This window comes from Prionailurus viverrinus, chromosome E1, assembly GCF_022837055.1.
Source record: "Prionailurus viverrinus isolate Anna chromosome E1, UM_Priviv_1.0, whole genome shotgun sequence".
In the NCBI taxonomy this organism is placed as follows: Eukaryota; Metazoa; Chordata; class Mammalia; order Carnivora; family Felidae; genus Prionailurus; species Prionailurus viverrinus.
Genome location: NC_062574.1, coordinates 15,643,237 through 15,656,675, shown reverse-complemented (window position 1 = coordinate 15,656,675; position 13,439 = coordinate 15,643,237). Strand labels below are relative to the sequence as shown.

Below are 13,439 nucleotides of genomic sequence, written 5' to 3'. Positions count from 1 at the left end.
TTCGTTTTTTCCCCTCACGAGTAATTTATGTATAACACAGCAGCTGTATCTGCTCCCGTCTTTGCTCTAGCGCTTTCCTTTGGCCTGACCCTTGCCTCGAACACTCTGCCTTTTCTAGTTAACCTGCTAAGGCTCATCAACCAGATTTCCCTGTGTTATTCATCACCCCACATTTTCTCCTGTGTCTCCATCACATATATCAGCATACAGTGTATGTATATATCCGTCATCATTTTGCTTTTCTGACTTGCTACATAGGTAGCTCTGTAGGGTCAGGGCTAGTGTCTACCTCATTGACATAGTAGACACTCAGGAAATATTTGTTGAACAAATTTCCTGCCCTTAACAGTGTTTTTATAGTTTTTGGATAGTTCATAGTATCAGCATCGAATGTTCTAAGCATTCTAAAGACCTTCTCTCATTCATCCTGTCTGCAGTTTCTATGAAGGTCACCCAGGGCCAGATAGCTCATTTATATTGACGAATTAAAACCCAAGAAGGTTAGATCTGTGTGTCCATGAGAAAGCTAAAACTGTAGTCAAAATTTTTTATTCTGTATTTGTTTGTGGTTGTGTAACCACAACAGTGTTACCACCCGGTAACTGGGTTTTATTAGTTATCTATGCCCTTCTCGCAGTGCACAATTACATTAATTCCAGGCTAATTAAAAAAAAAAGTCTCATGTCTAAGCATAACTCAACCTTTAGAATAATTCATGGTAGGCATCTTTCTTAAAATCATAGAGTACAGTTAAGTTGTATGCTTAATTAAGTTGTGTTTAAACACAGTGGGGGGATTTCTTAAGGGATTTTGCCTGTTGATTTCAGTTTTTTTAATAGACTTTATTTTTTTAGAGTAATTTTAGGATCACAGCAAAATTGAGAGGAAGATATGGAGGTTTCTGATATGCTCCTGCCCCTGCCCATGCATAGCCCCCCTGCTACCCGTATCCCCCACCAAAATGCGCATTTGTTAGAATCGATGGACCTTCATTGACACATCCTCACCACCCAGAGCCCACAGTTTACCTTAGGGTTCCCTCCAGGTGTTGTATGTTCTATGTGGCTGCTGTTTTCAGAAGCACATTTGCAGCCATAGGTTTAGATAACCTTTCAATGTTGATTTAAGGACACTTGTGGTTGTCACTTTCTACGTCCTGGTTAGCCAAGAAAGGGAATTCCTTGAGAAATTGGTGACTGATTCTCTGCAGTGTCCAGTTCAGTGACTGTTGCACACTAACTTGGAAAAAGTGAAGCCTGCAGGAAACTGGGAGTGAGCTAACGCCACAAATCCGTTGTAGCAGCTAATGCCGGTGCTGCTGCTGTTGCTGCCAGGCTTTCATTGTTGGAATTTTGGCCACCGTCCTACAGACACATAATTCTCAAGTAATCTCAGAGGCTCTTTGTTTCATGTTGCCATTTATTTGTATGGGAAGATGATCATAGCCCAGTACTTACTAAGAGCTCTCAGGTCACTGCTCCCTTGCGGCTCCCATCCTGAAACCGCACTGGAGTGGTACAGAAGCTTCGCAGGTGGGAACCACCGAAGCGTGGACACGTCACTATTCACACCGGGGTTCTGGTCTCTCACGTTTGTTTCCAGGGTTCCTGCTCTCTCGTTGGAGAGATGGTTATTGAGCTGTTTGGAAGAGGGAGCTTTGTGATTCAGTAATTGACAGCTTGTGCCATTGTGTAAAATACATGCGTTTTTATAAAATACTGAGTAAGTGCTTTGTGGATATTATTAACAAATTATGGAAAGATACAAAAATCAGAGTAACCGTATAACCAAATCAATCTCCTTAAATCCTTGATTTATTTTTTGACTAGTGGATAATTTCACCTTAAAATTCTTATTTAGAATATGTATTTCTGCTCCCCAAGCATTAAACTTAGTTCGTGACAGACCTCAGGATTTGAAATGACCACATGCTTTCTGTTTTTTTAATATAAGCTACAGCCATTTACTTTACCCTATCTTGAATGATCAGTTCTTCTGACAGCGTTTATCTCTTTGTTTTGAAGGACAGAACTCGCCAAGATTATGCGTACCAGAGCCAAGGAAATTGAAGTGAAATTGCTTCTTTTTGCTATTCAGAGAACAACTAACTTTGAGGGGTTTCTTGCAAAACGCTTCTCCGGGTGCACCCTGACAGATGGAGCTCTGGTAGGACCTTCCTGAGGGAGGCTGGGACATGAAGTCAGGGTGTGCGTGCTTGGGCTTCACGTTAGTCTTTAATCCGGTGGTTCCAGCCGGTGGCTCGAGTGCTCAATCCCCCAGTCCAGATATTTCGCTCAACTCGTGTGAGTGGTGACACAGAGTACTCTGTGGGTTTACTGTTTCCTATTGTGCGATACTTCACGTCTTTAGAATGTTCTGTCATCATTTTACGATGTTTTGCTCCATTTTACAGACTAGTAATTTTGTGAGTCATAGAGGCCTCACTTATTCACTCACAAATACCGTATTACTCTATCAACTGTTGAGTTTTATTACAATTAGGGTATGTTTTTACTTTAGAGTTCGTTCTCTTTTTTTCTTTTTTAAATGTTTATTTACTTTTGAGAGAGAAAGAGAGTGTGAGCAGGGAGGGGCAGAGAGAGAGAGGGAGACACAGAATCTGAAGCAGGCTCCAGGCTCCGAGCTGGCACAGAGCCCCGTGCGAGGCCTGAATTCATGAACTGCAAGACCATGACCTGAGCTAAAGGCAGATGCTTAACCGACTGAGCCACCCAGGCACCCGTAGGCTTTGTTTTCTTAATGTCTCTGGTGAGCAAACCAGGTCAGTGTGTCCCTGTAAACCTCAAAGCCAAGCGTACAAACCCACATGTCAGGGAACTACTAAATGATAAAAACACAAAAGTATGCACGCAGGCCTGAGGCCCGTGCACCTCCATGAGGAAGGTGGAATGTAGTGCTGTTAGTTAACATCGCTTAGCGCCTGTGTAACCAGACACCAGCTCCAAAGCGTCTCTCTAAAAACTGTTTTTGGAAACCCAGCCTCCTTGCCAACACATCAGTGTTCTTTCTTCAGATTTCCTATCCATGAGGAAAGCAAATTTTTATGTTTTATGTAATTTCTGTTCTCATCGTCACATACACGCACACGCACACACAGACTTTGAGCTTCTTGCATTCAGGAACCATGGTTGATTCATTTCTGCTCCCTGTCATGCAAAAAATACACAGACCTTGTGCAGGCAGGCAGGAGTGAGGAGGGAAGGACAAAAGGAGGGAGGGAGGAAGAAATCAAAGTTGAAAACTGGTAACAACAGAGAACTGATGTGACTTGGTAGGAAAACCCTTGGACCAACAAGTCAAGAGATACTTGTGATCCAGTCGAGACTCTGCTAGAATTCAGTGAACTGCCTTCTCTGTTAAACGAAAAGCAGAAACTGTCCTTCAGTAGCATTGTGCTAGGGGAAACAAGACATCAGACCCAGAAGCCACAAAGAAAAGTACTAAAAGATTTCACGACATACAAAGAATGAAAGAGACCATTAACGTAACTAATGGATAAACAAGAAAGTAGGAAATAAAAATACAGTTTAAGCTATAAGACAAATGATTAATATCCAACATAAAAGAATTCTTCAAAATCAGTAAGAAAATGGCAAGTAACCAATTAGAAAAATGAGTACAGAGCCTAGCAAGAAATTCACTGAAGAAATAGTTGGCCAGTAAACTTGAAAAAAAATAGAAGAGGATACAAATGTTCTTACATCGGGTTGGCAGAAATGTTACAAGAGTAACAATACAGTGGCCAGCATGCAAATACGTGCAGCCTTTCTGGAGACCAAGTCGTCATTATGTAATCAAAACTTTAAATGCGCGTGCCCTGTGAGGCAACAGCTTAACATCTAGAGAGGAGGTCTATAAAAAAATCTGTACATGTATCAGAAGATGTACCAAGAAAGAGGTGAACTGCAGCCTTAAAAGGGGGGAAAAAAGTGGAGGTTTCTATGTTTCTATGTTTATCATTGAAAAATGATTACATACAATATAATATAGCCATAATGTGGAACAGCGGTAGAATGGGGTCTCGATCTAGATGTGCTGTCATAGAAAAGAAACCCCTCACATACATTGTCAAGTGGAAAATGTAAGCTGTAGCCCAGTACATGTGGTGTAATTCTTCTTGATGTAAAAAACAAAAAGCATGCTTATGTATGTAAATGTGTAAGAAAAAGGTCTAGAAGTGACAACAGTGGCTGCCTCTGGGGAAGGAAGTTGGAGACAGTGGAGAGGTCCCAACATGGGACTTGAACTTACAACCCCAAGATCAAGAGTCGCACGCTCTACCAACTGAGCGAGCCAGGTGCCCCTGCAACACTCAATTTTAAGGCAAGACCATAAGGCCCTACCTACTTAGGGAAATAAAATACAAGGAACCACAGAGCACTCTTTCCATACTTAAAAAATAAAACTACATGTGTATACTCCTCTGCTTGTTACTTCATGGTCAAAATTGATTTCTTTTTAGTAGTAACGAAAAAAATAAGCCACGAAACAAATGAAAATGCCCTTAAACTGCAGGTCACAAAAGGAAATAATAGGTAATAGAAATGTGACTGAAAGAAGAATGCATCTCTCTCCTGAGACGTCTTTGGTTGACCTCAGCAGCTCCTGATATTCTCTCTGCCCTCCCCAAGCCGTTTCTGGCCTGGTTTCAGACGGACACTCATCTGGCTCTGGGTTTAGCCCCACAGAGGTCTGCTTGCACACAGGAGGCTTAAGCATTGAACACAGACCCCATCCGAGAGTGTCCCACTGTGCACCCGTGGCTTCCAGCCAGGCAGGGTCAGGGGAGCCAAAGGACGGGTTTGTCCAGCTGACTACGGTAAATAGAACCCCGTGGAGGCTGCTTGAATGACACCAGTGCCACACAAACACCTGTTTTGCGCCATTCTTCTCCTTCTCTGACTGGGCCCTACTTCCTGCTGGTTTTGCTTTTACATTTAGGAGGCTCTGGGATTACTGGGAAACAGATGGCCCCGTTGTATCTGATGACCAGGAGAGCCTGTAAACTTGGAGCTGTCCCAGGACGTGTCGCCTCTCATTCATGCTAGGAAATGCCCCACAGGTCCAAAGAGGCAGAGTAATGTGGGGGCCAGGAAGGCCCCCTTTGGACAAGGTGAGCCTAACAAACAGGATAACCCTGTAGAGACCATGAAAAACTAGGAGGGGCTGTGTGAAGACCACGCTTTTTTATAGAAAGTAGGTACAGGAATGCCAAAGTGGCAATTGCCCCACTGTAAGCACCTTCTTTCTGTAGGGGAGGAGAGGGCTTGGGGGTGCTTGTCTCTTGGGGCAACATGGCCTCTCTCCACTGTCTAGGCTCCTGGGCTGCAGCCTTCTGTCTCCCTGTCTCCTGGCAGGTGCTGCGCTCTGTGGGGTTGGTCATGGTCAGATGGGAATGCTCGAACCTTTTTTTTTTTTTTTAAACCAATTTCTTCCCTTTTTTGTCTTCTATTTTGAAAATTTTCTGGCATAATTGATTTATAAATTTCTCCAATTGTTCAGTTGTTGCTTCTCCTGTCAAGTTTGCAAAGAGTTTCAGGTTACAAATCCTGGGCCAGAAAGTCCTGCTGAGCTATAAGCTCTTTATTCATCCCTCTCAATGGGGTCAGCAGTTTTCTCCACAGACTTCTCCAAACCATTCAACTCCTTTGGATCAGACTCATACCCCGGACCATTCTTTGTTTCCGTTATCATGACCCAGCAACCATTCTGCATTCCAAGTCCTGACAGTGGCTGCTCCATAACCTTTAAGGATTTCCGCTTAAAGATTAGTTAGTGGAAAGGCAACAACTCCTGTGGCCCCCTCAACAAGGCAGGCCAGGTCTTAGAGAATCAGTTCATTGCAGCCCTGCCTTGGGAGTATGTAAATGTGCTTCTCACTGTAGGTGATGTTCACCCTGAGGTGAGCCTGAGGTGCCATCACCTTGCTGTGGCCCAAGTGGGGCCTTCACCTGTAGCCCATAGGTCTCAATGGCAGGGCCACTGGTAGATTAGTCATGGCCGCTGACCATGCTCCCAACAGACAGTGTTGGGAAGGGGTGGCCTGGGCTAGGCTGGGCTGGGGGTCCAAGTGGCCTGACTCCCCAGTCTAGCTGCTAGGCACCCCACCTGAAGACTTGCTGCTCCCTGTCTCCTTACACCCTCCCTGAGCTGTCTTGCTTTTTGGAAAATTTTTGTGGTTACCATTACTTCAGGGCATCAGAATAAACTACAAAGTAAACCCAGGTATATCTTGATACCCTATAACATATACCAAATTTCATAGAAAGCCAGTGAATTCCTTGCAAAGTTATGGGACAGATAAGTCAGCCAAGGAGAGAGTTGACCAAAGACCCTCCCAGGCCCACCCACCCCTCTCACTGATATTCAGACCCTGTTAAGCCCCTTGCTGACTGATTAACAATTAGGGTGAGCTATAGCGGCGATGAACTCAGCTGGAAGGACCTATCACAGTCCAGTGCCTCTAACTGATCAGTGTGATAGGTCATCTTTGGCTCTTTTTTAACAGATGCCACTTTGACATCTGTTAGAGATGTCCACTGAAAGAACTTTAAGGACAGGGCTCGTCTGGTTTTAGGTACAAACCCTAACACAGTTACGGCGTCCTCTGCTGTAATTTCCTGGAGGAGGTGAGCTACCATTGCTTGTTGCTAATTGCCTAAGCTCCTGGCCCTGAAGAGGGATTCAAAATACTCTGTAAATTAAAATGCCTTGAAATTAGGGGCGCCTGGGTGGCTCGGTTGGTTAAGCGTCCGACTTCGGCTCAGGTCATGATCTCACGGTCTGTGAGTTCGAGCCCCGCGTCAGGCTCTGTGCTGACAGCTCAGAGCCTGGAGCCTGTTTCAGATTCTGTGTCTCCCTCTCTCTCTGCCCCTCCCCTGTTCACGCTCTGTGTCTCTCTCTGTCTCAAAAATAAATAAACGTTAAAAAAAATTTTTTTAAATGCCTTGAAATTAAAAGCAAATGTCTGGATGTGACTTAACTGTACCTACATTCTCCAAAATCTATAAAGAACTTAATCAAACTCAGCACCCAAAAAACAATCCAGTGAAGAAATGGGTAAAAGACATGAACAGACAAGAAGACATCCAGATGGCTAACAGATGCATGGAAAGATGCCCAACATCACTCATCATCAGGGAAATACAAATCAGAACCATAATGAGATACCACCTCACACCTGTCAGAATTGCTAAAATTAACAATTCAGGAAACAACAGATGTTGGCGAGGATGCAGAGAAAGGGGAACACTTGTGCACTGCTGGTGGGAATGCAAACTGGTGCAGCCACTCTGGAAAACAGTACGCAGGTTCCTCAAAAAATGTAAAATAGAACTACCCAGCAATAGCACTACCAAGTATTTATCAAAGGGATACAAAAATGCTGATTCAAAGGGGCACATGCACCCCAATGTGTATAGAAGTGCTCTCAACAATAGCCAAATTATGAGAAGAGCCCAAATGTCCATTGACTGATGAATGGATACAGACGATGTGGTGTGTATATACAATGGAATATTACTTGGCAATCAGAGAGAATGAAATCTTGCCATTTGCAACAACGTGGATGGAACTAGGATGTATCATGCTAAGTGAAATAAGTCAGAGAAAGACAAATACTGTGTATGATTGCATTCATATATGGAATTTAAGCAACAAAAGAGGTGAACATAGGGAAAGGGAAGAAAAAATATGATAAAAACAGAGAGGGAGGCAAACCATAAGCGACTGTTAAATACAGAGAACAAATAGGATTGCTGGAGGGGGTGTTGTGTAGGGGGATGGGCTAAATGGGGGATGGGCATTAAGGAGGACACTTGTTGGGATGAGCAGTGGCTATTATATGTAAATGATGAATCACTAAATTCTCCTGAAACCATTATTACACTATATGTTAATTAACTGGGATTAAAAAAAAAAAAAAAGCTATATCAACTTGCATTATTAGTGACTCAATGATTAGATTCAAGGTAAACACTGTATTTAGCCTCTACAAAAGCAAAGTAGACTGGGTTAAGTTTTTATAACTGGCTCGCTGTAGTATTTTTAATAAAATTAAAATTTTTAATAAAATTAAAAAATTCCCGGGGCACCTGGGTGGCTCCGTCGGTTGAGCGGCAGACTTCGGCTCAGGTCACAATCTCACTGTCCACGAGTTCGAGCCCCGCACCGGGCTCTGTGCTGACAGCTCAGAGCCTGGAGCCTGTTTCAGATTCTGTGTCTCCCTCTCTCTGACCCTCCCCCGTTCATGCTCTGTCTCTCTCTGTCTCAAAAATGAATAAACATTAAAAAAAAAATTTTTTTTTTTTAATTAAAAAATTCCCCATTGCATAAGTTGCCTTTCTAAATAGAATCATCCTTTGCCTCTAGGGGTCATTTCAATATACATTTATACTGGCCCAGTTTTTTAAAGTACATTGTAAATATACAAGCTATAGATGTGATTTTTAATCACACGGTTTAAACATAACGAGAGCCCACACAAAGCAGCTTGCCCTATACCTCAGTCTTCCAGCAACTTAACACCTGTGTCAGGGAGACTGCACAAGTGGAGGAGGGCAGGGTCTTAGTGGTTCTGCCACAGTACAAGGACTTGGGTCCTGAGCACGGAAGGAGCTCTCCTTTCATGTTTCAAAATGTTTTATAAATGCTTTATTTGAATAGCATCCTAAGAGGATATTACCTTCTGCTTGTTTGTTTCTGATAAGAAAGCAATACACGGTCAAGATAGAAAATGTAGAAATTATAGCAAGAATGGAGAAGAAAAAAAAAACATCATTTATTTTCCCATCAGTCAGAGGTGAAGATTTGGGGTTCATTTTACACAGTTGAAATTGCACTTTTAAAATATATTTTCAGGGGCACCTCAGTGCCTCAGTTGGTTAAGTGTCCAGCTTTGGCTCAGGTCATGATCTCGTGGTTCGTGAGTTCGAGCCCCGCGTCGGGCTCTGTGCCGACAGCTCAGAGCCTGGAGCCTGCTTTGGGTTCTGTGTCTCCCTCTCTCTCTGCCCCTCCCCTGCTTGCGCTCTATCTCTCTCTCAAAAATCAGTAAAGATTAAAAAAATTTTTTTAAATATATTTTTAAATTGAAATGTAATTCGTATAACAAAATTTCACATAATACATTTAAAGTATACGGTTCAGTTGGTTTTAGTATATTCATAAGGTTATGCCAGCATTCCAACTATCCAATTCTAAGATGTTTCCATTGTCCCCAAAAGAACCCTGCCCCACTCCCACTGTAGCAGCCACTTCCAATTTCCTCCTTCCCCCCACCCCCGGCCCCAGGCAAGCACTAATCTATTTTCTGTCTTTATGGGTTTGCCTGTTCTGGATATTTCATATAAATGGAATCTTGTAATATGTGGCCTTCTGTGCCTGACTTTCTTCACTCAGCATAGCGTTTTTAAGAGGTTCATCCATTGGGTAACATGTATCAGTATTTCAATCCTTCTTTTTTTTTTTAATGATTTAAAAAAAATTTTAACATTTATTTCTTTTTGAGAGAGAATATGAGCGGGCAGGGGCAGAGCGAGAGTGGGACACAGATCTGAAGCAGGCTCCAGGCTCTGAGCTGTCAGCACAGTTATATGTTTATTTTGAGAGAGAGAGCAAGAGCAGGGGAGGGACAGAGAGAGAATCCCAAGCAGGCTCCACACTCGGCACAGAGCCTAACTCAGGGCTGTATCCCAGGAACCCCGACATCATGATCTGAGCCGAGATCAAGAATTGGCTGCTTAACCAACTGAGCCACCCAGGTGCCCTTCAGTCCTTTTCATGGCTGAATCATATTCCATTGCTTGGGTAGATGCTTTAAGCCATTTATCAGTTAATAGACATTTGAGTTGTTTCCACTTTTTGGCTCTTACAATGCTGTGAACATTAATGGACCAGTTTTTGTGTAAATATGTTTTCAGTGTTCTTGGTAGTGTACCCAAGAGTGGAATCACAGGGTTACATGGTAACTCTGTGTCTAACTTTTTGAGGAACCATCATTGTTTTCCAAGGCAGCTACGCCATTTTACATTCTCACCACATGTGCAGGGAGGTTTTGATTTTTCCACGTTTTTGCCAGTAGTTACTACTTTCTGGGTTTTTTTGTTTTTTAATTACTACAGCCATCCTCATGGATAGAAAGTAGTATCTCATCGTGGTTTTGATGTGCATTTTCCTAGTGACTGATAACACTGAACATCTTTTCCATGTGTTTATTGGACTTCTTCTTTTGAGAAATGTCTATTCAAGTCCTTTGCCCATTTTTTACTTGGGTTGTTTGTATTTTTATTGTTAAGTTGTGAGAGGGTTTTGTAAAACATTTTCTAGATATAGTCTATCATAGATCAGCTGCATGGTTTGTAAATATTTTCTCCCATTCTGTGGGTTGTCTTTTCACTTTTTTGATAGTGTCCTTTGATATACAAAAGTTTTCCATTTTGATGAGATCCCACTTTTCTAGGTTTTTTTTTTCTTTTGTTCTTTGAGTTTTGGTGTCATCCTCAAGGTCACAAACATTTACCTATGCTTCATCCTAAGAGTTTTATGGTCTTTGTTCTTATATTTAGATCTCTAATCCATATTGTTTGTTTTTATATATGATGTATAAATACAATTTTTAATGTTTATTTATTTTGAGAGAGAGAGAATGCGTGAGCGTATGTGAGTGGGATAGGGGCACACAGAGAGAGAAAGAATCCCAAGCAGCTGTGCTGACAGCACAGAGCCTGATGTGGAGCTTAATCGCACAAACCATGAGATTGTGACCTGAGCAGAAATCAAGAGTTGGACGTCTAACCACCTGAGCCACCTAGGCACCCCATGATGTGTAAATACAATTTTAAAGCTTACTTTCCTTCGTTATATCATAGCTCAAGTGGTTTCTCGATCAGTATATAATATTTCATTATATAGATAGTCCAGAATTTCCTTAACTATCCTTTTCTTGTTGGACCCTTAAGTACTTGTCATTTTTTCACTATTATAAATAAGGTCATGGTGAACACAGTTTTGTTCACATTGGAGATTATTTTCTTATGATACAAGTTGAATGAATTACAGGGCCAAAAAGTAAGAGTATTTTCATATTTAAGATAGCCTCTGTTTTTTTTTTAATTTTTTAGTGTTTATTTACTTACTTTTGAGAGAGAGCACAAGTGGGGGAGGGACACAGAGAGAGACGGAGACACAGAATCTCAAGCAAGGATAGCCCTGTTTTAAACTGCTTTCTGTGTTCTTGTCTCTTATAAATGCACCTGCCTAGTCTCCCAGCACTGAATCTTGATGTTAGTGACAGTTTGTTAAAATTCAGAAGAAATAGTTACTCTGCTTTTTGTGAAATTCATGGTGCTCATGTATTGATGCCTGATGTAAAGGGGTAACTGCCAGATTAAAAAAAGGCAAAGCAATCCGAAAATGTTTCTTTAGAGTAATACATGCTTTGCCTCCTAGGCACACACTCAAGAGAATTGAAAATTCTCCTGTGTTTGTACAAACACTTTACATGAATGTTCATGGCAGCACTATTCACGATAGCCAAAAAGTAGAAACAACCCAAATGTCTATTAATGGACAAATGGAGAAGCAAAATATGGCATATCCATACAGTGGAATATTATTCAGCAAAAAGAAAACAAAAACAAAAAAACAAATACTGATATATATTATAGGATTAACCTCCAAAACACTGTACTAAGTAAAAGATGCCAGACACAAAAGGCCACATGTTATATGATTCCATTTATATGAAATGTCGGGGATGGGCAAATTCATAGAGATAGTAAGTAGATTAGGAGTTACCAGGGATTGGGGGAAGGGAAGGATTGGAAGTGACAGCTAATGGATATGGGGCCTCCTTTGGGGTAAAAATGGTTCTGGGACTAGATAGTGGTGATGGTGGCACAGCTTTGTGAATATGCTGAAAATCACTAAATTTTAAGTCACCAAAAATGGTGAATTTTATGTTAATTATGTATCACAGTTTTTTTTTTTAATTTTTTTTTCAACGTTTATTTTTTTGGGGACAGAGAGAGACAGAGCATGAACAGGGGAGGGGCAGAGAGAGAGGGAGACACAGAATCAGAAACAGGCTCCAGGCTCTGAGCCATCAGCGCAGAGCCCGATGCGGGGCTCGAACTCACGGACCGCGAGATCGTGACCTGGCTGAAGTCGGACGCTTAACCGACTGCGCCACCCAGGCGCCCCTGTATCACAGTTTTAAAATACTAAGCGTTTTAGAAAATACCGAGTTTAGTTATAAATCATCTTCACTCTTCAGATAATTTGTCTACCAAAAAAACGAGAAGAGAGAAATAGCTTATTAAAGCTCAAACAGAATAAAATATTTTAAAAGGACAACCTCTTCCTTCTTAGTTGCCCTAAATCCCTCTCCCCAGAGATGTCCACTGTTTAATAGCTTGAGATCCTCCAACAAGCATACATGCACAAACGCACAGGTTTCTTTGTTTTGTTTACAGAAAATAGAAAATGTTGCCTGTGTGTCCAAAGAAGATTTTAATGAGTGTTTCCCATCTGACCAGGATTTATTCACAAAGTTTTTCAAGGCCCCTGTTTGGGCAGAGCCTTAGGAAAAGATGAAAAATTGAATCAGACAGGTGCCTACGGTCTAGCGGAAAAAGGAGCCAATGTGTAACAGTCACAGTGTAAGGTACGAGCACGGTGTGCCAAGCGAGGTCCCAGTGATACTAAAGCAGGTGTGCAGAGCCCTGTGTTTACAGGCCTATCAACTGGAGCCTCCAGGTCATCTCTTTAAGGACGAATCAGGAGTGGGGCTGAAGTAAAGCATTTATGGAATAAGAAGTACAGAAATTGTGGAATTTTCGTCCTGTAACTGAAAGCTTTCTCCTCCAGGGAGAGGAAACAGATTGGTCTTAAATTTCAGAGTGCCTTCTCTGATCACTTGGAGTGTCCAGCTAGGGCCTCAGGAAAGCATTTGTGCAGCTGGACCCCAATGCAGACACACTACTGACTAAAGCCGCGTTCTCTCTTCCAGTAGTAAATTAGACAGGTTGGCCGGCCTGTGCACCTTATTGTTTTGGAGGTGTTGGGAACGCCATGTGGTTTAGTTAGGAGGAATTAACTTTCTATCTGAAGAATTTGTCTTTCCTGTACGGACTTGAAATCAACTGTCCTCATGGCAGAAAGAATGAATTCTTGTAACATTGGAAAGTCGTTCATTTCTTGGCAATTTTTTTTTTTGTTTTATTTAGCGGCCCCAGAGCTCATGGACTGTGTCATTTGAGTTATTTCTAATCTAAACCCAAACCTGTAATTCTTTATGGCCTACGACAGCTGCAGAGCAGAAATGAGAGGCGTGGTGTGGTTGGCTCTGACAACAGGGCTCTTGCATAGAAGGCTTCAGTTGTGCTGGTGAATGCTGGCTGCAAAGATTTAGGCTTTCATCA

At 42.0% G+C, this 13,439-nt stretch overlaps 1 protein-coding gene across 2 annotated transcripts in view; it reads left to right on the top strand.

The window, feature by feature from the left end:
• Nucleotides 1-13,439, top strand: part of VPS53 (VPS53 subunit of GARP complex) — a 156,883-nt gene that overhangs the window by 63,019 nt on the left and 80,425 nt on the right. For both annotated transcript variants that reach the window (XR_007146837.1, XM_047832644.1), the window contains exon 11: nt 2,025-2,166. Coding sequence is in view for 1 of the 2 variants with exons in the window: in XM_047832644.1 (XP_047688600.1) it covers nt 2,025-2,166 (142 nt within the window). In the remaining variant the exon portion in view is untranslated. The remainder of the gene's footprint in view (nt 1-2,024; nt 2,167-13,439) is intronic.